Here is a 26,517-nt window from a genome sequence, read left to right on the forward strand (position 1 = left end):
TTCTGTCAGAATAGCTCGAATCAAATGTAATCATGGCTCAGGGAAGATATGCTTTCAGACAGAGGAACATCAAAGAGTATCCTTGCCAAAGGGGATGCCCCGAGAGGAGAGAACCAACGTACAAAATGACTAAAATGGAACTAATGTGAATTGTGCCACCATCGCTACCCCATTTCCTCACCTGCACCTAAAATTAAAATGTTTTTTAATTAAAAAACAAAAAAAATGGAGAAAGTTAATTGGCCAAAGTACAGATAATTACCCTAAATGTCACTGAATGTTTTGCTCAGGCTTTTGATTTCATTAACCTCTGCTCATACCTTATAGGGTCAAGAGAGTATACTAGTCAACTTTGTTAGGAATCAAGACCATCAGCGATACTGCCTGCCTGTCTATCCAAGTTGTTTTTGTGTGAGGAGTGCAAGTCACACACAGGATTGTAGGATCAGAAGCTAGCAGAGGCCTTGGAGATCATCTAACCCAGGCCCCTCATTGGATAGATAAGGAAACTGAGACCCAAAGAGTCTGAGTGAACTGTCTCAGGTCGCAGAAATAGTGAATGACAGAACGGGAATATTTTCACTGCTAGGAAAAAAATCTATTTCACTAATTTTTGTTATGAAATTAGACTAACTGTATTATTACGGAAATATATTCTCCTCTGTACATAGTGGGAAGAGTTGGATGGCGAGAGAGTGAGAAGTACTCAGATCTAAATATCTTTTGGAAAGAAACAGAAGGGAAAGTGTTGGGTTTCCAAACTTAAAAATGGAAAGGACTAATAGTCCTGTCTGGCTGTACTTAGCTGGGGACCGAGTACAACAAAGTCAGGTTCCCCACGTTCAGCTCTGTCTGCCCATCTCTCAATTTGGACAGCACGTACCTACTTCCCCGCCAGTCTAGAGGCATTTCAGCACAGACTGCCAGCTGTAACACATTCCAGGCTTCAGGCCTTTTTACAAGCAACAGACTCACAGTGAGCAGCAGGTACAATGGGACCCTATTATCTCTACTACTATTTGAAAATTAATGTAGCTTTGTGAAACCAGGGGCGTTCGGCTCCAGTGGTCATCTTCGCTTGATCCGAAGCTGTTAAAGAGGAATATACTGTACACATATGAGGGCATCCAGACACAGATAAGATGATCTGGTAAACATTCCCTTCAGGTTGATTTCCTTTAGGAAATGGAGTTTGTTTTTTAAGCCTCAATTTGAACATTGGCTTCGACAGCAAGAAGGGTTAGCTCATTAAAGAATGTCTTACTCGCAGTACATGTGCCTGAAGGATTGCAGGGAAACTAATGCATCCCACTGCTGAGGCTGCTCATTCGTTTGCTTGGTTCTGTGTTATCGGGGTGGGGGAGAGGAAACCACGGGGTACGTGACTTCGATGGAATAATGATTTCTGTGTAAAAGTAAAATTTCATTTGAAGCTTTGATCCCTAAAAATAGTTCATTTCCCTTCCAAAAATGACCAGGGAAAGAATTGTAGGGAATCCAAAGAGGTATATTCCTATCTGTCAGTACATTCAAAGACTTATCTGTCTGTCAGTTGCTCTCTTTCCCCAGCATAAACCTAAACCAAGGTTTCTTAACCTTTATTGTATCATAGATTTCTTGACAATCTGGTGAAGTCCTTTCAGAATGTTTTTAAATGATAAAATAAAAACACAGAATGATAAGATAGTTATCTATGCATATATGTTTATGTAAACATATATGTGAGCATATGTATATGAGTGTATAATATATGTGTGTGTGTGTATATATATATATATTGTGTGTGTGTGTGCGTGTATACATACACACACACAGAGGTGGCTAGATGGCACAGTGTATCATTGCTGGACCTAGAGTTAGGAAATCTCATCTTCCTGAGTTCAAATCTGGCCTCAAACATTTACTAGACCTGTGCAGATCACTTAAACCTATTTGCCTCAGTTTCCTCATCTGTAAAATTAGCTAGAGAAGAAAATGCTGGGGCAGCTAGGTGACTCAGTGAGTAGAGCGCCAGCCCTGGAGTCAGGAGGACCTGAGTTCAAATCCAGCCTCAGACACTTGACACACTTACTAGCTGTGTGACCTTGGGCAAGTCACTTAACCCCAATTGCCCTGCCTTACCCTCCTCAAAAAAAAAAAGGAAGAAAACGCCAAACGATTCCAGTATCTTTGCCAAGAAAAGCCCAAATGAGGTCATAAAGAGTCAGACACAACTGAACAGCAATGTATTAATAAATCATGGTCCCCCTGAAATCTCTCCACAGACCGCTTGAGCACAGGGGTATGCTAGAGCCAACTCAAAACTGCCTAGAGAAAGCCAAGTGTTAATTTCTTTTAGTCTGAGTATTTACACCATGGAAATTAGCAAACATTTCAAGTCAAGGCTTGATTTATTATTCTGTTGATTATCTGGAAGTGAGAAAATAATGGAGGAAGCATTAATAATGCAGATGAAACTTGAATATGTTCTGCTTTTCAGAGAGCCTTGTTAAACATTTAATAGTAGTATGCCCCTCCCTTGAACCCCAGGTCAAGAATTTCTCATTCCGTGAGTGACTTGCCACACCTGCACTGTCCTCCCAGTTAGTTCCATCTGCCTTGAGCCTCTCACCCCAACAACAATCTTCCCCCCACCAAGGAGAAATTATGGCTTACTTCTTTTGGTGCCATGGTGTACAACAGGACCCCAATACCCCAGACACCAAGTGTTTTGTCCCCCAGAAATCTGGCTCACTGATGTCCTCTTCAGGAAGACCACAAGTACTTCATTTGACCTCTCTTCTGTTGCCTGATAAAAGCATGTTTGTGTCCTAAGTGATTCAAAAGGACTTTACTATAGAGAATTAAAAGGGCTTATAGGATGGGGGAGGGAATAGTTTACAGTAACAAATGAAAAGTTATTAATTTCACAAATTAAAAAGATTCTTATGGATACCTGGTCCTCAAGACCAACTCTACAACATTTGTTAGCCTCCACCTCTTTAATTTCCCTAGTCTTAACTTTGATGTCAACTCAGTTACCATGTTATTCCTGGGGATTGGCTGGCCAGGGATGTTATACTCAGGCCCCTAGAAGATGCTGCATCAGCCATTAATTTGGATTATAGGAGTCTGGAACACAGGCGAGAACTGCCTCAAAGTAAAAGAGCTTTGCTGAGAAAGCTGGGTGTTAAGATAACACAGGGATTAGTAGATGTAGTGAAATTTACTTTATATCAAGTTGTTAAGAGACTATCCAACTTGCCAGTTTATAAAATGGTCCCAGAAAGTGGTGAGAACCTACGAAGACCATTGATTGGAACCATCTATTACCTATAGACGTCAGACTCTTTGATAAACAGAAGGAAACAAAGAATGGCCAATTAATTACCTAGCAAACTCAAAGGAAAAGAGACTACCCACCAACTGTAAAAGGTCTGTCAGAGCCAGATGAAAGCTCAGAAGGTGTTGTGCCAAGTAAAGAAATCTGGTGAAGAAATACAAAAATCTTTCCTAGGACTGAATGGGATCTAAGTTGGGAGAAGACTGGGAAGCTAAACACCAATGAAGCAAATCCCTAGCCAGAACCTCAGCTCTAAAGACTGCTAGAATACAGTGACAACTTATAAAAATTAAAAATTCAATAAGTTGAGATTTAGGAATTAAGGACTGTAGCTTTAATGAAAATTATGATCTACTCATCAACCAGTTCTGGTATCAATGCCAAAAATTTTGATCTATACCTATTGTTCTAGCCTCAAATGACTGCTAACAACACTAACTTGGGAGATAGTAGGAGAAATTAGGGAAGTAGACATACATGTAGCAAGACAAAGATACTATTTGCCCATGCAATGTATGTACGGCTTGCATGGGATTGCCTATGATGGTATGTGTTATGTATTACATGTGTTAATTATTGCTAGCATCTTGAAAGTATAGCAGCTATATTTGTCTGTTAGCTATGTATAATTTTGTTGTTTGGGATAACCTCATCATCCTGTAAGATTTTATCCACTCTAGTATGCCACTTCACCAATACTCTCTGCATCTGTTAAAGATCTTAGCTTGAAAAGGCCATTCTGAACTATTTCCAGTTGACCTGATCCGTATCTGGTCACTGGACCCAGATGGCTCTGGAGGAGAGAGTGAGGCTGGTGACTTTTCACAACCCTCCCTCACTTAAATCCAGTTCACTTACATATCACGGCATCACCTGCCTGACGTCATGGTCCTCTTAGAGGATGAAGGACAAACAGCAGCAACTCTCTGCATCTCTGATTGCAGGGTGGGGCCATGAATTACAAAATGTCCACGTAAGGAGAGAGTTCAGCTCAGATATCTCCTCATTTTTCACCTGGTGTCAATACATTAGGATCTTCTGAAAGACCCTGATTTCAATAACCAGTGATTTCCTCTCTATTAAGGAATGGCTCATTTTATTATAGTGGCTGTTGCTCAAAACTTGCTACATACAACATATACCAGTTCTCTTATAGCAGAAAGCATTCCTAGTTTACAGATGTGAAACTCCTCAGTAGGTTTTGACATCTTTCATTTCTTGATCCCATATGATATTTTCCAATGTAGTTTTCATCATCTTCCTTATGCCTACTTTCTCAATGAAGTCAACTATTAATGAATGCGTTGGCTTAGTTTGCAGACTCTTAGGTTCTCCATCTAATTTCTTCACTTCCTCATCTGCATCGGTTGTGTGTTGCATGAGGTACAATTATTTTAATAGGTCATTTATATATGACTTTATGGTCCGTGAATTACTTTACATATGTCATCTCATTTGATCCTTATAATTAGCCTGTGAATTTGGTACTATTATTATCCTTATTTTACGGGTGAAGAAACTGAGGTTGAGATGGTGGTGAAGCAACTTGTTCACAGCCACGCAGCTTGTTAGTGTCTGGGGCAGGATTTGAGTACAAGTCTTCCTCACTCCAAAACCAGTACTCTATCCACTATGGCACACTGTATAACTCCAACCATCTTCATGGTAGCCTCTTTACCCAGTCTCATCCCAAGCACTTCAAGATGAGATGACCAAGTATACCATGAAATTACATTTCTGCTAATTCTCATGATGAAACCAACTCTACTTTTCCTTCTGCCTTTCGAAGGAGACATCCTCATATTTAGCATTACTTTCTTTACATCTTCCATTTTCAGTTATAGGAAGAATTAGCAACATATATGTGATCTCTCCAACAACATATGAATTCATTAGCCATTATTGAAAAAAATGATATTATAAGAATTGACAATTAAATTAATCTTTGTAAACATTTTAAGAACTAAGTAGTTTTGCCACTTTCTAACTCTCTGCCATTATCGTTGTAGAAATGGCAGGGAATGTATGTTGATTTTATGCGAAATGTAAGTGTCTTGAGAGCAAGGACTTTTTCCCCTCTTTATATAGAATGAACTTAGCACACTACCTTGTATGTCAAACTGTGAGTAATGTGGAAATATTTTTACATGACAGTAAATATATAAACTATATCAAACTGCCTACTCTTTTCAAAAGAAGGGAGGAGAAGGACGTAGAAAAATTTGGAACTCAAAATCTTATAAAAATGAATGCTAAAAATTTCCTTGACATGTAACTGGGGGAAAAAATAAAATTCTATTTTAAAAAAAGAATGACAATAACAATAAAAGGAAAAAAAAAGAAATGTCGGATTGAATTCAATTGAATTTATCTGTTTTTTGACCATGGTCAAATAATTCAATACCACATGTAAACCTTCACATGTTTAGTGTTTCTATACTTAAAAAGCAAACACAGTCTACAAATATGTCTGTATATTTCTCTTCTCCTTTCTACCTTCTATCCACAGACCCACAGACCGCAGTTCCCAATCTTATAAAACTACGTTAAAAAAGAATGGGAATCTAAGGGGATAGCCACAAATCAGGGAATAAACAAGTTATTGTATATAAATATGATGGAATCAGCAATGACCAACCACAATTCCAAATGAGTAATAATAAAATGTGTTGCTCACCTTATGAAATAAAGTGAAAGACTCAGAAGGAAAAATGAGGGAAAAAGTTTTGGGGGGAATTTATTTTGATGGCCTATGTTTATATTTATAATGGATTTTGGTTTTCTTTTGTCAATTGTGAGAGGCATGGGGTAGGAAAGTGAGAAAGTGAGTAAAGTAAGAAAGAAGATTCTGTCTAATGAAATAAATAGATATTTTAATTAATACTAAATTAAAATAAATAAATAAAACAAAATACTTTAATTAAAAAATAATACTATGCTAAACACTTGTGTTAATTCTCATACCCCAGAAAGGAAATTATAAAGATAACCCCCTTTGCACTGGATAAGTACAATCCAAAGAACTCATACTAGGATCAGAGGGCAAAGTCCAGGCTTTACTCCTTTGCATCATGTCTCAGTTCTTTCCCTCTCCAGCTCCAGGATCATGCACTTAATCTTTAGTCTGGGAACTCTTTATATTCTTACAGAAGACTACAGTTCAGGAATTCACATCACACACAATGAGTCTGACAGATGTATTTGTGCTCTTTTATATACTTAGGCCAAAGGATAGTTTTTGTTCACAAAAGCTTAAGCCAATCAAATCATCCCAAATACTAAGACCCACTCCATGGAGTTGTTTGTACCCATCAAGGAATCCCTTGATATGAAAGTCGAAGTCCCTTTTACTGAAGAAAAAAATCAGTGCATAGGGAAACAAAATTATTTTCTGGAGATGTTTGCATCCATTGAAGAGGCAGAATGGTAGTTCCTCAAATAAAATCAAAGCTCCAAACAAAAGTCATATCCCCTAAACCTTATTACGTTGACCAAACTCTCCTGCGATAAGACTTTTCACTCTCTATGCCTCAGTTAAAAATTGTAGTCCCTGAAAATCACACCAGGGTGGCTAAGGTTCTGGCACTTCCTGTTGGTCGCACCTGCACTGTAGGCTAGGAGAGATCTTAGCATAAGACTATAGGTATAAAAGAGTCCACAGTCAATAGAGAGAATTAGAACGAGTGCAACGTAACTCTGGCCTCACCAAGAATCCAGCCTGATGAACTGTCCATGTCGTGATAAATTAGACAGGTGCACTCAGACATAACGTTTGTTGGTTACAACTTAAACCCTATAACGGGTATTATTACTGTAATGCTATTCCTTTATTATAACTGAAATAGCAGTGGACTTGGAGCTGGTAGCCCCGGGATCTATTCCCAGGTCATTTACTTACAAACTGGCGTGAGAAAAAACTTACCTTAGCCTGTTTCCCAACTTGTAAATTTAAAAAAAAAACCTTGTGCTTATATAATCTATTTCACAAGGTTGTTGTGAAGAAAAGCTTGGTAATCTGACAAGTTGTATAGAAATAGTGATGATAGCTGGCATTTTATATCCCTTAAAAATGGGCAATGTGATTTATGATTCAGATGTCCCATTTCCCACCCTGCTCCATTCATTTGGGGCTTCTTTGATTTTTCTATCATGCTCCATGATGGGAACCTTCTCTCTGAGTCTCTCTCACTTTTCAGTTTCTTTTTGTGTATTGTCTTCCTCCGTGGATTGTAAACTCCTCAAGGACAGGGACTTTCTTTTTAAAATTTGCATCCCCAGTGCTTAGCACAGTGCCCAGCACATAGTAGGTGCTTAGTAAATGTTTTTTTGGTTTTTTTTACTATTGACTATGTGCATTATTTTATTTGGGCTTCACAACAACCCAGTGAGTTACAGGCTACCAGTATTATTACCCCCTTTTTACAGATGAGGTAACAGAAGCTCAGAGAGGTCAAACAATTTGCCCATCAACACATAGCTAGTAAGTGTTGGAGATGGGATTTGTTTCTAGGTCTATGATTCCAGGTCGAGAAATCTCTTTATAACATAGAGAGAGAGGATCAGTTTAATGAAAGGACCAGTGTGGCCATCAAACCTCTGAACCACAGGTATGTATCCATTTCTTATAAACTAAGGAGAATTGAATAAGAGATAATGACCTAAGTGGATGATATACATAAATCTATAAGAGTAGCCTACTCACTCTCTGAAAACAGTAATCTAAAGGAAGAGGCTGCAGAGCCTCCGCCCAAAGAAGATAGAATGGTTTAATTGTCTGCTCACCCCTAAGGAGAGGCCAAACTGCAGTAGCTCAAGTACATACCGATTTCAGCAGGAAGATGCGTGATTTGGTTTTTTGGCAAATCCAGAATTCTCATCGACTGAAAGAGCTGAATGTAAGTAGGAATAGTCTGAATCAGGGTATTTTCTATGTGCCATTCTTTCAGATGGGTCTGTTCCCGGAGGGAATCTGGAAGTTCCTAAAATGGAACAAAATTATATGAATCATAACTATCAAGTGTGTAACGTGGTGCTCATTGGTAATGGTACATACACATGTATACGTATGTACATACATACACAAACTATATATACCATGGTCAAATAAAACAGTATGTTGCCAAAAGAGTTAACTATTAAAGTTGCATCTGCATGGCCATTTACCAAATAAAGCATGAGAGGATCGTAGATGCCATTTACTGTAGTTTCAAAGATTTGTCCACTTTTAAAAACACATTGAAGAGACAATGTTTTTTTAAATCAGCTGCTTGGTGAAATTAAGAATTTGGGGCGGAGGAGCAGAGGGAGATACTGTAAAATCTTCATCTTACATTATAGTAATTTAATGCTTTTAATGATTTTTATACATTTTCCCTTAATTATATTCCTAAGTCACTAATGAAGTTTCTATAATTTCGCTACATTTTTCTCAACATTACACACTTGATAAATGTCCCTGTTGATCTATGTGACAATAGCTCCAAACAGCAGAAAGAGGTTGACTTTATAGGGTACTTGTAAAAGAAAGAACACTAAAGAGTCAAGCGGTCTGTGTTCTAATCCTAGAAGATGACTTATTAACTGAGTAACCTAGAACAAGTCATTTTATTGTAGAGACCATTGACACCAAGGGGGCCACTAATGCTTGCACCTGGGAATCAACCAAAATGGCTAACACCACCTCCTCTTTGCCTCCTCCCTGTGTTGGTGAATCACCAACTGCCTAAATATAATCTAGATCCTTCCCCAACCCCTACCCCCCATTCTTTTATCCTGATTCAACACAACTGTACCCATTCCATGTCTCACTTCAGCCTCTTCTACTGTGCCCGCTAGAATTCTTTTCCATAAGTAACCTTTATTTTAGCTTCTCTTCCTGTAAGAGTTCTTCCATTTACTCACACTAGAGATGCAGCCCTAGCCTCCTCTCTACCACTAACTGCCCTTCGTGTCATTGTCTCCAACATACTGATCCTGGAGGGGCTGTTGTTATACTTTCTGATCCTCAATGCCATTTCCAGAATATCTCTTTGCTGCCATCATTCCACATTTTCTATATTGCATTCCATTCAAATTCAAGATCCTAGTACCAATTTTCTATTGGGCCTCCCAGGGCATTTTCCCTGCTTTCATAAGGAACTTAGTACTTTACTTACAGTTGTCTTCTCTACTTTAACTCCTGTCTTTTTCCTGGGGACATCATGTCAGTGCCTCCTCAAACATTCTAACCCTTCTACTCAAGCTCAGTTACAGACAAGGAGGGCCACATCCTTGCTCCCATCATCACCTACAAAGTGTTGTGCTTCAATCTTACACTTGATCTCCAAACATTCTCTCTGTCCCTTAAACCTATTATGTGTTCTCAAAAGAACCTGCAGTCTCTATTCCCCTCAGCACTCTCCCGATCTATCATCCCTGCTCTAACCTCATTTTTTGCACTTCTGAATCGGAACTCTACAGTTAGCCAGTTCAACTCCACACTGCTCTATGTTCTTGAACCCCTAGTTCCCCTCAAACCCTCTTCTTCTCTAGGCTAATGCCTTGTCATACTCCAACTGTGGATTATCCCAAATGTCCTCTCCCTCTGTTCCTACTCATGGGCTGCTAAATAAAAGAAATCGCAAAGCCAAACTGAATGCACTACAAATTTATGGCTTTTAATCTCAACCGAGCCCTCGCCTCACTATGTAACCCTTTTGGGGGGGAAAGGACTCCTGGACAAATAGCATCATTTTTGTTGTAATAAAGAACTAGAAATAAAGCAAGTGCCCATCGACTGGGGAAGGTTGGACAAACTATGGTATATGAATGTAATCGACTATCTTTCTGCAATAAGAAATGATGAAAATCTGATAGGACTTTTATGAAGTGTAGCAGAGTGAAGTAAGCAGAGCCAGTGGAGCAGTTTATGCAGCGTTTATAACATTAAAAAGGAAGACAGCTGCATGGTGCAGTGGATACAGTGCCTGGCCTGGAGTCAAGAAGACTTATCTTTCTGAGTTCAAAACTGGCCTCAGATACCTACTACCTGTGTAATCCTGGGCAAGTCACTTAACCCTGCTTGCCTCAGTTTTGTCATCTGTAAAATGAGCTGGAGAAGAAAATGGCAAGCCATTCCACTAACTGCCAAGAAAAACCCAAATGGGGTCATGAAGAGTCAGACATGTCTGAAAATTACTGAATAACAACTATGGAAAACAATTATGAAATGTATAAGAACTATGAGCAATGCCAAGCTCCATCACAAGCATAGAAAACTGATTGTGTCCCATTTCTTAGGAAAAAAAGTGTAGAATCAGATATCAATTTGCAGACACAACCAATGTATACATTTGTTTTATATGACTATATTTTTATAAGGCAGAGTTTTTATTTAGGGGAGAAGAAAGTTGAGAGTGAGGTAATGATATTTTTAAAAAGGACGGAAATTTGCTCATCACTAGATTATTAAAAATAAAAGCAAGTAAAAAAGACAATTTAAGAAGGGGACACAAACAAGCAGGACCGTGTTGGAACTATCATGTTAAATTTGAAATATATCAAACAAAAAAAGCTGTACAAAACGAAGATTCATATTTCATATTCAGTCCCCCTCTCTCTGTTCTTCCTTGTAGGGGAGAATTTTCATCTTTGTTGATCTTTCTCAAGTTCATAATAATAAAAAGGAAAAATTAAGAAAAGATCGATCATCCTTTTTCCCTTCTCTAACTGATTTTCAACTTCCCATAGAGTCTATTTCAAACCTTCTTTTCCCTCTTCAATTGTCTCACACCTTCCTTTTCCCTTTCCTTGTTAGCCAAGGACCTCATTTTATATTTTATCGAAAAAACAATTCCCATTCTATATCTTACTCTCATCTCTATATCTTCACATCTCTATACATCATTCCTTATTCTCTCCTTTACTCCAGTCCTCAATGAAGTGACCCTTCTCTCCATACCTCTAAATGTGCCCTTGATTGCACTCCCTACCTTTTCATTCAGCAGATTTTCCTTCTCACCAGAGGAGAAACATATACATATAGATAGATAGGTAGATAGATAGATAGATAGATCATTCCTTCTCATCAACTTTCACTCTCTTCCTATCTGCTAACTCCTCTCTTTTCTCTACAAACACATCCATCCTGAAAAAGAGGCTCACACAACCCTCTATGAAGCTCTACGTCCTTTCAGCCAACTCCTTGAAAAAAGGCGTCTATGCTCGGTGTCTCTACTTCCTCTCATCCCATTCAGTGTTCCAAAGCTGATATTCTTCCATCTGACTGTGACCTTCTATCTTTTAGTCTCTCCCTATGCCTTACTCTTCTTACACCTATTCCTTCTCTTCTGTCCCTGTCACCACTTTCTCTGTTCTCCCTCCTCCATCGGCAATCTGGCTTCTAACTTTACCCCTAAACTGAAACTGCTTTCTCCAGAGTTACAAATGATCTCTTCGATGACAAGTATAATGGGTTTTTCTCAGTCCTCAATCTTTCTCAAGCTCTCTGCAGCATTTAGTACTTTTGAACATACTCTCCTCCTGGATATTCTCTCCTCTCAGATTTTTGTCATGTTGATTACTAATGTTTCTCCTCCTACCTGTCTATCTGCTCCTCATTCTTCTCTGCTAGTTCATCTTCTTTTGCATACATCCTGTCAGTGTACTAGAAGACTGCCCTGTGCCTTCTTTTATGCTGTCTGTCTCTCTCTGTCTCTTTCTCTCCAACTCTCTGTTCTTCTATCTCGCTCTTGCTCTGTCTCTCTGTGTGTGTCTCTGTCTATCTCTATCTCTTTATCTCTGTCTCTCTGTGTGTCGCTCTTTCTCTGTCTGTCTCTCTCTGTCTCTGTCTGTTTCTCTCTGTCTCTGTCTGTTTCTCTTTGTCTCTGCCTCTCTCTCTGTCTCTCTCTGTCTCTGTCTCTCTCTCTCTCCCTTTCTTCCTCCCCCTTTCCCTCCTTCCCTCTCTCTCTTCCTCTTTTTCAACATGTGTGCATGCATGCGCATGCACACACACACACATTTAATATGGTAAACAAATCAATTCTCATGAGCTTAATTATCATCTCTATGCAAATGACTGCAAGATCTATATTTCTGGTCCGAGTCTCTCTTTCTTGAGCTTTAATCATACATTTCCAACTGCTTTTTAACACATTTCACATTGGAAGTCCCATTGGCATCTCAACTCAACATATTCAAAATTGATAAAACTATCTGTACTAGTAAATGCTCTGGCTCTCCAAAAAGAAAAAAAAATATGTGATAAACTTTGTGATAATGTGATAATCTGCATCAATAACATTTTGACCATAACCCTCTTTAGGCTAGATGGTCAACAAAACACACTAATCACTGGTTTGCAGTATTTGTCAATTTCTGAAGTGTGTGTTCACCTAGAAAATTTAACAATGGGCTTCTTTTAGCTGGTTCAAGTTTGATTTGAACTGCTCAAGTACACTCCTGTTTTTTACCCTTCCAAACACATTCCTCTTTCCCACTTCTCTATTTCCATTAAAGATACCACCATCTTTCTAATCACCCAGGTTTGTAGCTGTGATATTACTCTCTCACTCATCCCATATATCTCTGCAGTTGCCAAATCTTATATTTTCTACCTCCATAATAATATCTTTGGCAGCTGGCATCATTTCTCTACTCCTATGACCATGACCCTAGCTCAGGCCCTCATCAATTCTTGCCTGGGCTACTGGAAGAGACTTCTAATTATTTTCTCTGAATCAAGTCTCTACATTCTGCACTTACTTGCCAAAGTATTCTTCCTAAAGTATGTCTGACCCTGTCACTCCTTTACTTAATTAATTGTGAAGGCTTTATATCTCCTCCAAGATCAACTCTAATGGGTTGAAAGCGCTAATGCAGACGCCAAGAAATAGTTTGTGCACAGGAAAATTTTGGATCAATAATTTTAATCTATAAACTTCAACATTAATTTTCTTGGGCATTCATTTTATTATTGTTGAGTAAGTAACAAGGTCAGGGTCACTATCTTCCATTTTGACTGTAGTTCTCTAAGCAAAAATTTAATTCAAGTACCACCACCTACATGAAGTCTATTCTGATCCTTCTCCCCTTTGTTAGTAGCCCTGCTTCCAAATTACTTTGTTTATATTTTGTACAGAGGGAAAAAGGGTTTATCAGGGATCCTCTAACCAATTGTGTGTCACCAGACCACTTGATGAAATTACAGGATGTAATTGGCAGGTAACATAAAAGAATGAGGTGTTAAGGTAGTTGCATTTGCACCTTATCAAAGGATATAATTCCTTTAAATTTTGAACCAACCCTTTCCCTCTTATACAGTGTGTGAATGTGCAAATAACTCCCACCCTGAGTGGCTTGGTTGTAAAGGGTGAAAAACTGGGAAGGACCCATTCAGTGCTCATAAAGGAAGGATAAAGAAGTGTTTCTATTTCATTGCTATTTTGGGTGATAAGAAAAAACTTCCTCCCTCAATCTGATGGAATTATAGGGCAGTTGTGATGAATGTTTGAAGGATCAGCCACACCCCTGCTGACATTTAAAAAGGCAGCCAGGTCTACAGATAAGAAATACTCTCTGGGAAATCAATCAAGACAGAAGTGCTATGATGTGAGAGATATTCATCCCTTGTAATTGAAGAGAAAGCCAGCTATGGAAGAATAGGACTTCTGAAGAATCTTCTCCCTCTTCATCACCAGAGACATCTCATACAGAGCTTCTTGCCCAGTCAGAGATGGGGTCCTCATCAGAGAAGTCCAGCTGTGGAGACGAACTGAACTCTAGAAAAAGAACCCAGGGAGCACAACTGAAGAGTCTGCCGAAAAGAGATTCAGCGCCCGGGGGGAGAGGACCCCCAAAAGATGAGGAAGAGAGTTAGAGACCTGCAGTGCTAGAGGTGTGAGCTGCCTCTGCCACATACGCCTTTCGATATGTGTATTCTTCCCAGTGACAGCTGTGAGCAGTTAGGGGAATTGTACCACAGGTTTATAGGGGGGATGTTTTCTTACTCTTCTTCATGCCGTATTATTTCACTAAGTGCCTTTTCTTTGAGCTAATTATATTGTCTGAATAACTGGAGTAAAGGTCATGAATGCCCTGTTAGAGGTTTCAGAGCTATGGTTTTAAGAGTACAAACCAGCTCAGTGCCTTGAACTTTGCACAGTCACTCCACCGGGGACTCAACCTAATGTGCAAGTTTTGGAGACATGTAACATTTGTATCAACTTCTCTGTGTACCATCTCTCTGAAGAAAATGTCAGCTTCTTGAGGGCAGCATCTGTGCATTCCTGTTACGTAGCACAATGCTTGGCAATTTACAATTATTATTTCATTTTGTGCTCATGAGACCCCCATGAGGCAAGTGTTATTATCCCCATTCTATATATGAGAAAAATGAGGCAAACAGAGGTTAACTGACTTGTACAGAGTCACACACCTAGTAACTATCTAAGGCTACATTTGAATTCAGGTCTTCCTGACTCCTAGGGCAGCTAAGTGGCACAGTGGTTAGAGTGCCAGGCCAGGAATCAGGAAGACTCATCTCCCTGAGTTCAAATCCAGCCTCAGACACTTACTATCTGTGTTACCTTGGGCAAGTCACTTAATCATGTTTGCCTCAGTTTTCTCATCTGTAAAATGAGCTGGAGAAGAAAATAGAAAACCACTTCAGTATCTTTGTCAAGAAAACCCCAAATGGAGTCACAAACAGTCAGGTAACTGTAACAACTCAACAGCAACCGCCTGACTCCAAGTCCAGAGTTCTAATCACTCAGGCACCTAAATACCCCAATTTATTTATTTAATATTTGTTGAATGAATGAGTTAGTTGATGCAAATGATAGAATGTTGAAAGATAATACAGTCCTTAGAAGAAAAACCAGTGTAAAGTTAGCACTAACTCCACAATACCAAATCTAAAGCTGTACTGAAATCCTGCAGACATTTAGCCCTTGTATAACTCTGCAGGGATTTTTTCCCCTTCTGATATGGACCATTTCATTCTCTGCTTCATTTTCCCACTAGGTGTACATTACAATGTAATCCATCTCATATCTTTGTCAGTTTATGACAGCTTAAAAAAATAAAATGCTTGGATTGCCTCAAGGCTGGTAATGAGAAATCTTTCCAACTTCCCATAGAATTTTTTTATGGGCTTCACAGTTTTCTGCACCCAAAAAAAATCCTTTGCTGTTCAAAGCTGTCCTTTTTTTGCCCCTTCCCTGCTTTTATTTTTGCTTGTCTTTATTCCATTTATTCCATTTTTGCTTTGTCATGTTTATTGCAGTATCCTTGATCCATGATTGACAAGACATAAAAATCAATAGCTTACCCATAAATGGTTATCTCTGCCATCCATTAATTCAAGATACCAGGATACTAGCAGATACTTAGAGAGATCCTCAGACATAGTATGGTGTTTCTGTGTATGTATGCACATACTTGAAAAATGTAAATGAACATGATTTTATTTTGTATACATCATTTCATCTGAATCTCACAAGAACCTGTGAGGAAGCTACTAAAGGCATGCCTAAGTCCATTATACTGATGAGGAATCTGAAGCCCAGAGAGTTTATATGATTTGCCTGCCTGTGATCCCTATGGCTATTGTGTTAGAGTTGTTTCTTGACTCCAAGTACAATAGGAAACGATGTAAAACCTTGTCTCAAGAAAAAGATAACCATTTAAGAATGACATTTCAGCTTTAAAAGTGGTGGAGTGAGAGAAGAAAAGAAGAAAGATGAGATACTGACCTGATAATAAGATCAAAGATTAAACTTTTAGTATTGTGGAGCTGGTGGTTTCTTTGTCTCATATATGTCATTCATCTGAACATGGCAACATGTCTTTTAAAGACCTTTTTTGTTCACACTGTTATTAAGAACACATTTCTAAGAATCCAGATAATCTTGACGTTCTCCCTCTACCATGCCCACCCGCATTTGCTTTCCTTCAGAGTATGCCATGGCCTTTGATTATGAAATGTACTAATGTGCATTATTTCCACACTCAAAGTATGATTTGGAAGCAGTGACCGATATTTGAAAAACCTATTTTTTGCTGCAGTAATAAATTATTTAAGACAGCTGCCTTTTGAATACATCCAGTTCTTAACTTTCTTCATTTGTTTGGTCAATTTAATTCCATAGACATTTTAAAAGTGCCCATTATATGCAAGGTACAATACAAAGACAAGAACAACATAGTCTCTGCCCTCAAGATGCTTATGTTCTCTGGGAAGGGGGGATAAGGGGGTGGTGATGAATAAAACATATATAGTAAAAAGTACAGTACAAGGAAAATCGAGGAAGGAGAAAGAAATAGTAATTAGCACCATCCCATGTTGAGACTCCTGGGCAAAGTATTATGAATCTCATTAGCAAAAAAACAAACAAAAGGAGTCTTATATGAGGTCCCTGGTTAAGAGATAATCAAAGGATTAAATTTCAGACTAGGCTTCAGAACTCACCTGATCCAAATCCTCCCTTTGTCAAAGGAAACTGAAGCCCAGAGAAATGTAATTGCTTTTCCAAAGTCACATATATACAGAAAAGAAGATTTGAACCCAAGTCCTTTAACTCCAGAGGGTGTGACCTTCCCACTCTATTATGCTACCTCTTCAAGCCATTTTGTCAGTTCTTAAAGAGGTAAAGAAAACAAAACCAAACCAGCAACATTAAGTAACCTGAAAACCTGATAAAGGTCCATGGACATAGCTGGATATTAAGTGCACCTAAGTGAACAATGTAATGATAGGCCAAAAAAAAAAATGCGTGACATCTCTACATGTGACAAATCTCCTTGACCTTCTTCCTCTTGTTCTATTTACTTTCTCCTTCACCTCTCTCCAAAAATGTGACTACTTTCTTTTGCGTGTCAATTAATAAAGAGAACTGGTTACTTTGCAGAAAGTTTTATATATAAAACATGTGTATGTGCATTTATTTGAAATAATGAATGTAAATAAATGACTATATAATGAATTAAGTTCATCCCTCTGAATGGAATACTGATAAGGGAAACTGGACTAGACACCAGCATCCTATCAGATGGTAATTCTGTTGCTGCTGTTTGGCCTTTGTTTTCAAAGACTCCCAATGATATCACCAGGCAATGTCTTGATTTACAAGCGAATGGGATTTAAGTGAGTTAGAGTTGCCCAAAGTCTCTTCCTGAGTCGGGAAGTCCAGTGGCAGGACAAAGGTCAAGAGGACTGGTGGTGGCCCAGGATGCAGTGGGTAACCTGGGTATTTTCAATATCTGACCAAGCTCTAAGTGTTCTCATCCATCCACGCTGCCTGGAGAAGTCCTCACATGTTTGGGGGTGGACCTCCCGTAACTCACCAGCAGGTTTGAGGCCTACCAGTTACACCCAACTTGGTTTAGCCCATCTGCTAAGATGGTTTTACCAGGGTGTGGCTGCTGCACATGATACAGCTTCTTGAAGCCACAGATGAGAATTGGGTGAATCGGGCAGACACTAAAGGTGGTTGCGCAGCCCTGAAAAGGGTTCCGTAAGCCCTCACACCAGAGGTGCAATCAGATGACAATCATGAACAATGAAAACAGTATGTGGCAATTTTTAATATTAAGGTACGAAAAGTCTCACATCACTCAGATAACTTCCCTACTATCTGCTCCTACGCCTCTCACATGAAAAAGTATTCTTCCTGTCAAGGCAAACACCTCTACATTTACCTTGATAATATTCTATTCCCCCTCCCACTCCCATCCTCATTATTTCACTAATCTACATTTTCCCTTCTATATTAACTCCTTCCCTGATGCCTACACATTTGTCTCCCTCATTTTTACAGACTTCTCACTTGATCCTACTATCCCCACTAGTTATCATCCTATATCTTCTCCCTGTTGTGAACAAACTCCTTGAAAAAAACCTTCTACAATCAACACCTTCACTTCCTCTTCTCTCCCTAGATTTTTAACCCTATGCATTGTTTGGCTTCTAGTTTAATCATTCAACTGAAACACTTCACTCCGAGGTTACCGATGATTGCTTATTGACAGATCAAACGGCCTCTTCAGCCATTGACACTGTCAGTCAGCTTCTCCTGAATACCCTCTCCTTCATAGACTGGGATGTTTTGGGGTTTTTTTTGACACTTTTCTCTCTGTTTTCTCTTCTTACCTGTCTTCTTGCTTTCTCTCAGTCTCCTTTGCTGGACCTTTCTCCATGCTGTCCACTAAGCATGAGTGTTTCCCCAAGAGTCTGTTTTGGGTTATTTTCTCTACTCTATCCATACAAAAGATTCTGAACCTTTCAGTGGGCACATGATTCATTAGGTGGTCTAGTGAATCCTATAGATCCTTAATAATAATATTTTTAAATGTATAAAATATAATTCTTAGGATTATAAAGGAAACTAATTATATTGAAATGTAATTATCAAATATTTTTTTAAAGTTAACAGAACACAAATTAAGAACCCATACTCTACATTGGTTGATGATCTTATCAGCTCCAATGGGTCCAATTATCCTATCTATGCAGATGATTCTCATATCTATCCGGCCTTAACTTCTGTCATGAACTCCAGTCTCACGTACCCAGCCGTCTGTTGGACAATTCAATCTAGATATCCCCCAAACCTTTTCAAACTCAACATGTTTAAAAAAGAACCCATTATCTTTCCCGCTATGTTCTTCTAAACTCTTCTATTACTTTCAAGGGCACCACCACCCTCAAAGGCATGACACAGGATAACAACACTGGTGTCATCTTCAACTACTCACTCATAGCACTAACCCCACATGTTTGTCACCAAATGTTGTCATTTCTAAGTTCACAGCCTCTCTCATATGATCCCCCTTCTCTCCACTGACAGAGCTGCCATTCTAGAGTGGGGCCCTTGTTATCTCAAGCATGGAAGTAGCCTTCTGGTGGGTATTTCTGCCTCAATTCTCTCCCTATTCTGCTCTGTCCTGAACTCCACTTCCAAAATGATCTTCCTAAAGTGCAAGTCTGATTAGGTCACATATTCCCACATTCAACAGTGATTCTTTGTTCTTTATTCTCTCAAGACCAAACAGAAAATTCTCCATTTGGCTTTTAAACCCATTCACAATCTGACTCTTTCCTCTCTTTCCAATCTTCTTACACTTGACTCCCCTCCACATATTCTATAATCTAGAGACATTGGCCTACTTGCTGTTCCTCATGTAATAACACTCCACCTCCCAGTTTAGTCCACTTGCACCCATTCTTCTTCATGTCTGGGATGTTCTCCTTCCTCACTTTAGCTTCTTGTATTCTCTGGCTTTCTTTGAGAAGATGTGCATGTGCATCATACATACTATAACAACAACACTGCTAGCAGCTGCTGTGGAGGTGTAAGACCAACCACAGCAACACACAGGAGAGCTGCTAGCACAAATTCTTTGATCTGTTTTCTAAGGAAAGTAACTTTAAGGGTTTAACAATCTCACTTTAATTAAACATACTTATATCATTCACTTAGTTAAGGGGAAAAATCCAGCACCCTGAATTTCAGAACAAACACAAACAGAAATTACATAAACAGAGCAAATAACACAAATCAACAGACAGGCTTCTATCTGTCTGACCAAAGTGATACATACATAGTTAGCAGAGAGAGAAGCACCAACATCTGGGTTCTCAAAGCTGGGGGAGGGGGGGTGCTTCTTAACAGCTACCCAGAGTCTCCACACCAACACCCTTCCAATGAGTGAGCCCCAAGCAAAATGTTAACCTCTGAGTTGATACGCACTGTTCAGTGTCAAAGAGTGTCACAACCATGCGATTCAAACGCATGTGAACTAGGCTTTTCCTTGATGTAAGCAGGTCATCAAAGACTCCTGATTTAATCAAAGAAACAAAGGCCAGACTCATCAAAGGTACTTGATTACCTAAGTGCTCCAAAAGAGAAAACAGTAAAAAAAAAAAAAAAAAGTCCCACCTTAATTACCATAACATACACAAAATAGCATAAATTTTTGGTAATCTCAGATTGAACTTGCTAGCAGCGGGGTGGCCCACGAAAGGGTTCTGGAAGAAGACTGGATATGAACTGACTTCTCAATTAAAGAGGGTGCTAAGAGTCACACAGGTTTTTAGACCATCTCTAAACTTTGACTGTTGTATTCTAAATGTGATCCTCTTGTCCTGTTACTAAACATACTTATAAAAAGAGGAAATGAATTGAATCAGATTTGTCACTCTCACAGTCAACTTCACCAGAAGTGAATTATAGATTCTCCTTAGAGAGGCAAAGAAAGGAGTTGGCTTCATCCTGTGAGCAAAGGCCACAAGAAACATTGCACTAATGAGAAGTATTTTCAAAAAGACTATAATGAAGATCATTGCAGCTTACGTATCAACATCTGCTGCTGAGGATGCACGGGTAGGGCCCCCCAAATTGGGTTAGATTAGATTAGAAAAATGGCATTGTGGGCTATCCGAAGGGGAAAAATGACTACAGATGGAAATCTGTCCATTCAGATGCCTGCAAAGTGGAAGGAACTCTTCCTTTAGAGCTAGGATGTCTTGTGGAGGGGTGGAGAAGAGTGAGCATTTATGTAGCACCTACTGTGTACCAGAAGCTATACTAAAAGCTTTTGGTTTGGGGCTTTTTTTGTTTTTGCAAATATCTCATTTGAGATTCACAGCAGCCCTGTGAGGGAGATACCATTCTTCCCATTTAACAGATGAGGAAATTGAGGCAAAAGTTAAGTGGCTTGCCCAAGGCCGTAAGTGAGACCTGATTTGAACTCAAGACTTCCTCTTTCCAAGCCCAATGCTTTATCTACTTCACCACCACCGAGGAAACGTGTGTTCTCACTGGATGGTTTTTGAAATTCTAAATGAATCCAGAAAGATTGTTGTGACAGTTATGTGGGAAGTGCACCTGGGCGGGTGGTGCTGTCTGGAAATGAATAATACAATGAGGCTGCGAAGGCTTGAATCTGTGACATCCATGCAGAAATAAAAATCCTTATAACATATGTGGCTTATAAAATGAAAATGATGAATATGATGGCAGACGTGTATTTTAATAACCATCCCGAATAAGATTAATAGTTCTGAAACATGCCAGATGGCTGCCCACAGTCACTTTATCACTTCAGACCCCAAACTGTAGGAGGTTCTAAGAAAGCTAGGCTTTCAACAGACCACAGGAATGTTGTAAACGATCAACATAAAGCTATAAACATGCAAAACCAATCAAAGATGCGTGTCTGGTGCCATACCATAAAATATGAGAGACTTATATTACTGTCTACATCTCATTATATTTTGTATGGCTGTCTCAGACCATTGGGGGCTCCAACATGTGAAGAATGTAGGCTTCATTAAAGGCAATCTGTTATAGTCTGTAGAAGCAGGTTACCTCTTTTTCAAGAGGCCTTAAAGAGGGATAGAGAGATGAGGACTGTGAGTATTATTGTGGTTGAATAGAGATGTTTACATATTGCACAAATCTGCATAAGAAAACTTTCCAAATATCAGAACCATAGTTCCAGATGTAGAAGCCCAGTGTCGGGCCAACTTAGATATTAAATAGCTATATGAGCACACTTATTTTAAGGTTGTCTTAATAGAAAAATATACATATATATGTATATTCAAAACAATCTAGGCAGTTAGTCTGAAAGTTAAAGACAATTCAGTCCTGATCTTTGCTCTCAAATCAGTGTTTGACATAGGTAGAGTGTCTGAAAAAATCTGGAGGCACCATCAAGGGAAAATTTTTTTAATAAACCCCAACAATAAACTTTTAAGCCAAAAAAAAATCTACCATTTTGCTATCAATATTCAGGGGAAAGCAGAGGTTGTTCAATGATCCAATTAGTTCATAAAATCAAAGATGTAGCATTATTTTATGGGTCAAAACACATTTTGCTACACCAGTGTGCTTTGGGACATTTTAGATAGCTAGAGAAATATCCGAAATCAACAGATGAGTGCTGCTCCTACGAGTTCTGTAGTGGTATGAAAACCATGTATGACAACAGCCTTTAAAGAAAACAAACAAAAAGTGTTAGCATTATCTATGCCTGCAGTGAGCGTGTGCAGTTAAGATCAAAGGAAAACTTCAAAGGGACATGAACAGACTTTTTGATGGATGGAATATTTATTGTGACAGAGGTTATGACTGGTGTTCAGTAGATCGCTCATAAACTGAAAGACATTGACAGAGCAGAGCTTATAGAGACTTTTTACCCAAAAGAGCTATAAAAGGTAAAGCGCAGTCAGGATCCTGTTTACAGAATAGAAAACATCCTTCAAAACCACGGGCAGAGGAAGAAAAATTGTTCTGGTCAAATGAGTAGGATGACCTATATAGTTTAACAGTTGGTTCAAGAAGACAATCTAAAGAATCTCTAGGATTGGAAGGCGGGAGAAGGTTACCAAGGGATAAATGACATCCAGCAATTATTATGTCCCCAGGACCTCCAGTCCTTGGGGGATGAAGGTCTCTTAAAGATACAATACCTCGCAGAATACAGTATACCCTCCCCAATAATATGACTTTTGAAATAGGAAACTATACAGATTCTAAACTGCTTTACCCTCAAGAAGAGCAAAAAAAATTACTCTATGACCAAGATGATGCAGGCTCTGAACAACTACGTCACTTTGAGCAAGAAACTTCAAGCCAAGTCATGCTGTGAGCGAATAACGACAAGCCTCTGAGGAAGTCTTTCCATTTCACTACAAGATGAGGTGCTATTGCTGTTGTTGAGAATGCCAGCAGATGTACCAATCAGCAATGCTCCATATCCTGCTGACCTAAAGGGTGGATTAAATTCTTTCAGTGTGTAAATGGACATAGTAGATACACAACATGTTGGGGGGGGGGCCATTAACTGAGGTATATCTCCACCCATAAAAGTTGACGCCAGCTGGTGTCACTTATGGTAAGTCTTACTGCCTGTCTGTGGGTAAATGAGACCTCAGCATCTGTGGGGGAAAAAAAGGATGGCCCTAGATGAACCTCTTCCATTCTACTTTTGTGAAGGTCTGTCTCTGCCCTCAGAAAAGTAGAAAATGTTAAAGGAAAAAAATTAAATTCCTATGACTTCAAAGATCCTCACATACACCAAGATTACTACAGGAAACAGACAGGAAGCAGTTTAATAGGTTTTTATGTCACCCTAAGGATGCGTATGGAGGGTATAGGAGGGCTATTTTGAAGTCTCTTTAGAAAGGTTGTGCCACTTTTCAGAAGGGATTTGTTAATGGCAAAGCTTCACATGAAAGCAGCCATTAAAAAAACATTACTGGGACACACTAGGTCATGTAGTCAACACCATTTTCAGTAAGTAATCAAAGCAGAGGAGAGCAGGATTTATGTACATTAAGAGAAGACAGAGAAAATAGGAGAGATGTGGTATCTCCCAGAAGCAGAAAAGTACAAAGCAGGCCAGGGCAGACACTCCAGGCAATCTAAGCCTTTTAAAAAGAAGATTCAGAAGAGAAGGGTCACTCATCAAAATAAGACACAGTAGGTTACAGCGCATAGCCCCAAATCCACTAAAAGGAACATCTTTTAAAGGAAAGGCACATCAATGGTGGTGTTTGTACACTGGGATTTAGAAGAATTCACCAAGTTCTAGTTGGACCTATTTCAATTTTCACTCACACAAACGTTCTTTGAAAGATTTATGTTGACATGCCACAGAAGGCCACTTTACCATATTTTTTCCCTTTGGAATTTTACATAGATAGCAATGTTAAGATTGTTCGTATCTAAATAATAATCCACTCTTTGTGACTTGCAAGATCATGAAGGAAGAAGAGCATATCTTTGAATAATTACCCCATCACTTTTATTTTCTCCCAACTCTATGTGACTGAGGGTGACTGGCTTGTCAGACAGAGCAACAACTTCGCCACCTACAGGGTCTTCATTGAGTCAGTGCCCAATTACAGCAGCAACATGCTGGTGACACAGTTTTTGGCTTGGGGGGTTTATAAAGACACAGCAGGTCACAATGAAGATGTGGACCCAGAGGGAGATAATGATGACTTTGTGAACTGAATGCAATTGACAGCCAGAAGCAGAAAATTGGCACTCCTGCACCATCTGCACAAAGATTTGGTTTTTTTTTTCTCTTTTTTTCCCCAAGAAAAACTGTTGCTCAACTGTGTGGATGTCAAAATCAAGCTGGGGAGACGTAAGGATGCCTTCTGTGTGATGACTGCAGAATGAGTCTAAGTCAAAGCACACATCCTTTCAGCATCTCACTGTCAAAAGAGTCTAGGTGGTCCAAACAGTGTTCATCTGGGTCAAATCAATGCTTCATTTACCTCTAGTTCCAAGTCTTATAAGAACTGTGTGGCAATGAAAAAATTGAGCATCCCAAGAGGCATCCCAGTCTATAATCAGAAGGATCTATGCCTGGGTGAGCTACTGAAAATGGTTGTCTTGGGGTTTGTGGATAAAAATGGAGAGTTGAGCAAAAATTCCAGAGAAAGGAGGCCAACTCTATAATATCCTACTGAAAGGAAACCAAATTGTTAAAATCCAAGCAGATCTCCTCTGAAAATCCAAAAGGGCAGAGAGATTTGTAAATTCCAGAGGGGCCACCATTGACTTATTAAAATTTGAGAAGCAGAGGCAATGTTCCCAAACTAGGAGTGAATGGAGCTGGGCTGCATCAGAATGGTAGGAACAAACAGAATGATTGAATCAGTGGACAAAGAACAAATCCTGATATCATGTCAGTATGAGGAAAATTCCCATGTGATATCAAAGGAGGAGGGGGAATAGAGAGAGAATAGGACAGTGTACCATATAATGTCTCAAGAGAGTAAAAAAGCCTAGGAAAGTCTCCATGTCATGTAATAGAGTAAATGGTGCCATAGGATTGAGGCAAGTGATTTCACAAGGGATGGGAAAATTGGGAATATTTTTGCTTGATATCATCTAGAAACAAGGCTGAGGAGTTTGAATTAATAAGTGGGAGCATACCATTTTCCTCCAAAGGGAATTTTAGTTTTATTAGAGGACTTTCTAATACTAAAAAGTCTTAAAACAAGAGGTATGAATAAGTGTTTATAACTATTTCCCATGAAAAATAAAGAACAATGTGAGGAAAAGAGACATCTTTTGGGCACATCTAAACCATACTTTATTGCTCATTTGCCCACTCCTAAATGTATAGGTGACTTTGGGTACTACAATGGTGATACCTTTTTGATGTTATTTGGGAAGCTGACATAATATGATCACTGTGAATTTTCGTACTGAATTATTACACCCCAGAAAAAAATTACTTGGGTTATTAATTACTTGGTGTAATTATCCATACTTAAATTAATAATTGCTAAATGGGAAGGAAAGAAGGAAGGAAGGGAGGAAGGAAGGAAGGGAGGGAGGAAGGAGGGAGGGAAGGAAGAAAGGAAGAAGGGAGGGAGGGAGTGAAGGAAGGAAGGAGGGAGGGAGGGAGGAAAGAAGGAAGGAAAGGAATTTCTGAAAAGGAAGATTTGAATGTTAAGATATATTAGCACTGAACATATAATAGGACATCAAGAAATATTTCATTCTAATTGAACAATGAGATTAACCCAAAACGGAATAGAGGAAAGAGAAAATAAAGAAATGGAATAAAGGAAGAGAAAGAAAATACTTCTAAAGTTTTTTTCCTTGGTATCATTCAACTTCTTCTTTCAACCATGATTAACCAGAGACTTCCAGGATAATAGATCACAACAGAGAAAAGACTGAAGATTTACATTATCAACAACTCTTACAGCTCTATACTCTACAAGGGAGTAAGTGCTTCCTGAAGTGGTATATTTTTTTATTGAATCAGGAGTCCTTTAGAACCAATTCAAGAACTTGAGGAAGAATATACGCCATTTTAGGAAGAAGAGGCCAGTTGCCTAGCATGCCATCATCTCAAAAATTATCTTAATTCATCTTCATTTCTCCATGACTTTGTCCATAAAAGGGAAAAAAAATCAGAACATTGATTTCTTATGTGGTTCTTCATAAATTTTGTTCCTAAAAGCTCTTTTGCCTTAATTAAAGGCATTAATAAAATGAAGATATTTGATGAGTTTCCCATTGAGAAAAGTAAGTTTTGTAAATTTCATTTGCTAAAGATCTATAATGAAGGCACAACTTTTTAAGCTTAAAATTACATTAGGAATAAAGTATAAACTAAAACATACTCCAGTAAGTAGCTAATTGTTCTTTTCTACTATGTACATTAGCCTACATTCCTTG

General features: G+C 38.9%; 1 protein-coding gene across 1 annotated transcript in view; it reads right to left on the reverse strand.

Annotated features, from left to right (window-relative positions):
- The window catches only part of LRRC2 (leucine rich repeat containing 2), a 198,285-nt gene that overhangs the window by 83,331 nt on the left and 88,437 nt on the right, over nt 1–26,517 (reverse strand). Inside the window, exon 4 of the mRNA XM_036751543.1 lies at nt 8,145–8,301. Within this exon, the coding sequence (XP_036607438.1) occupies nt 8,145–8,301 (157 nt within the window). The remainder of the gene's footprint in view (nt 1–8,144; nt 8,302–26,517) is intronic.

Source organism: Trichosurus vulpecula, chromosome 1, assembly GCF_011100635.1.
Source record: "Trichosurus vulpecula isolate mTriVul1 chromosome 1, mTriVul1.pri, whole genome shotgun sequence".
NCBI classification, from domain to species: domain Eukaryota; kingdom Metazoa; phylum Chordata; class Mammalia; order Diprotodontia; family Phalangeridae; genus Trichosurus; species Trichosurus vulpecula.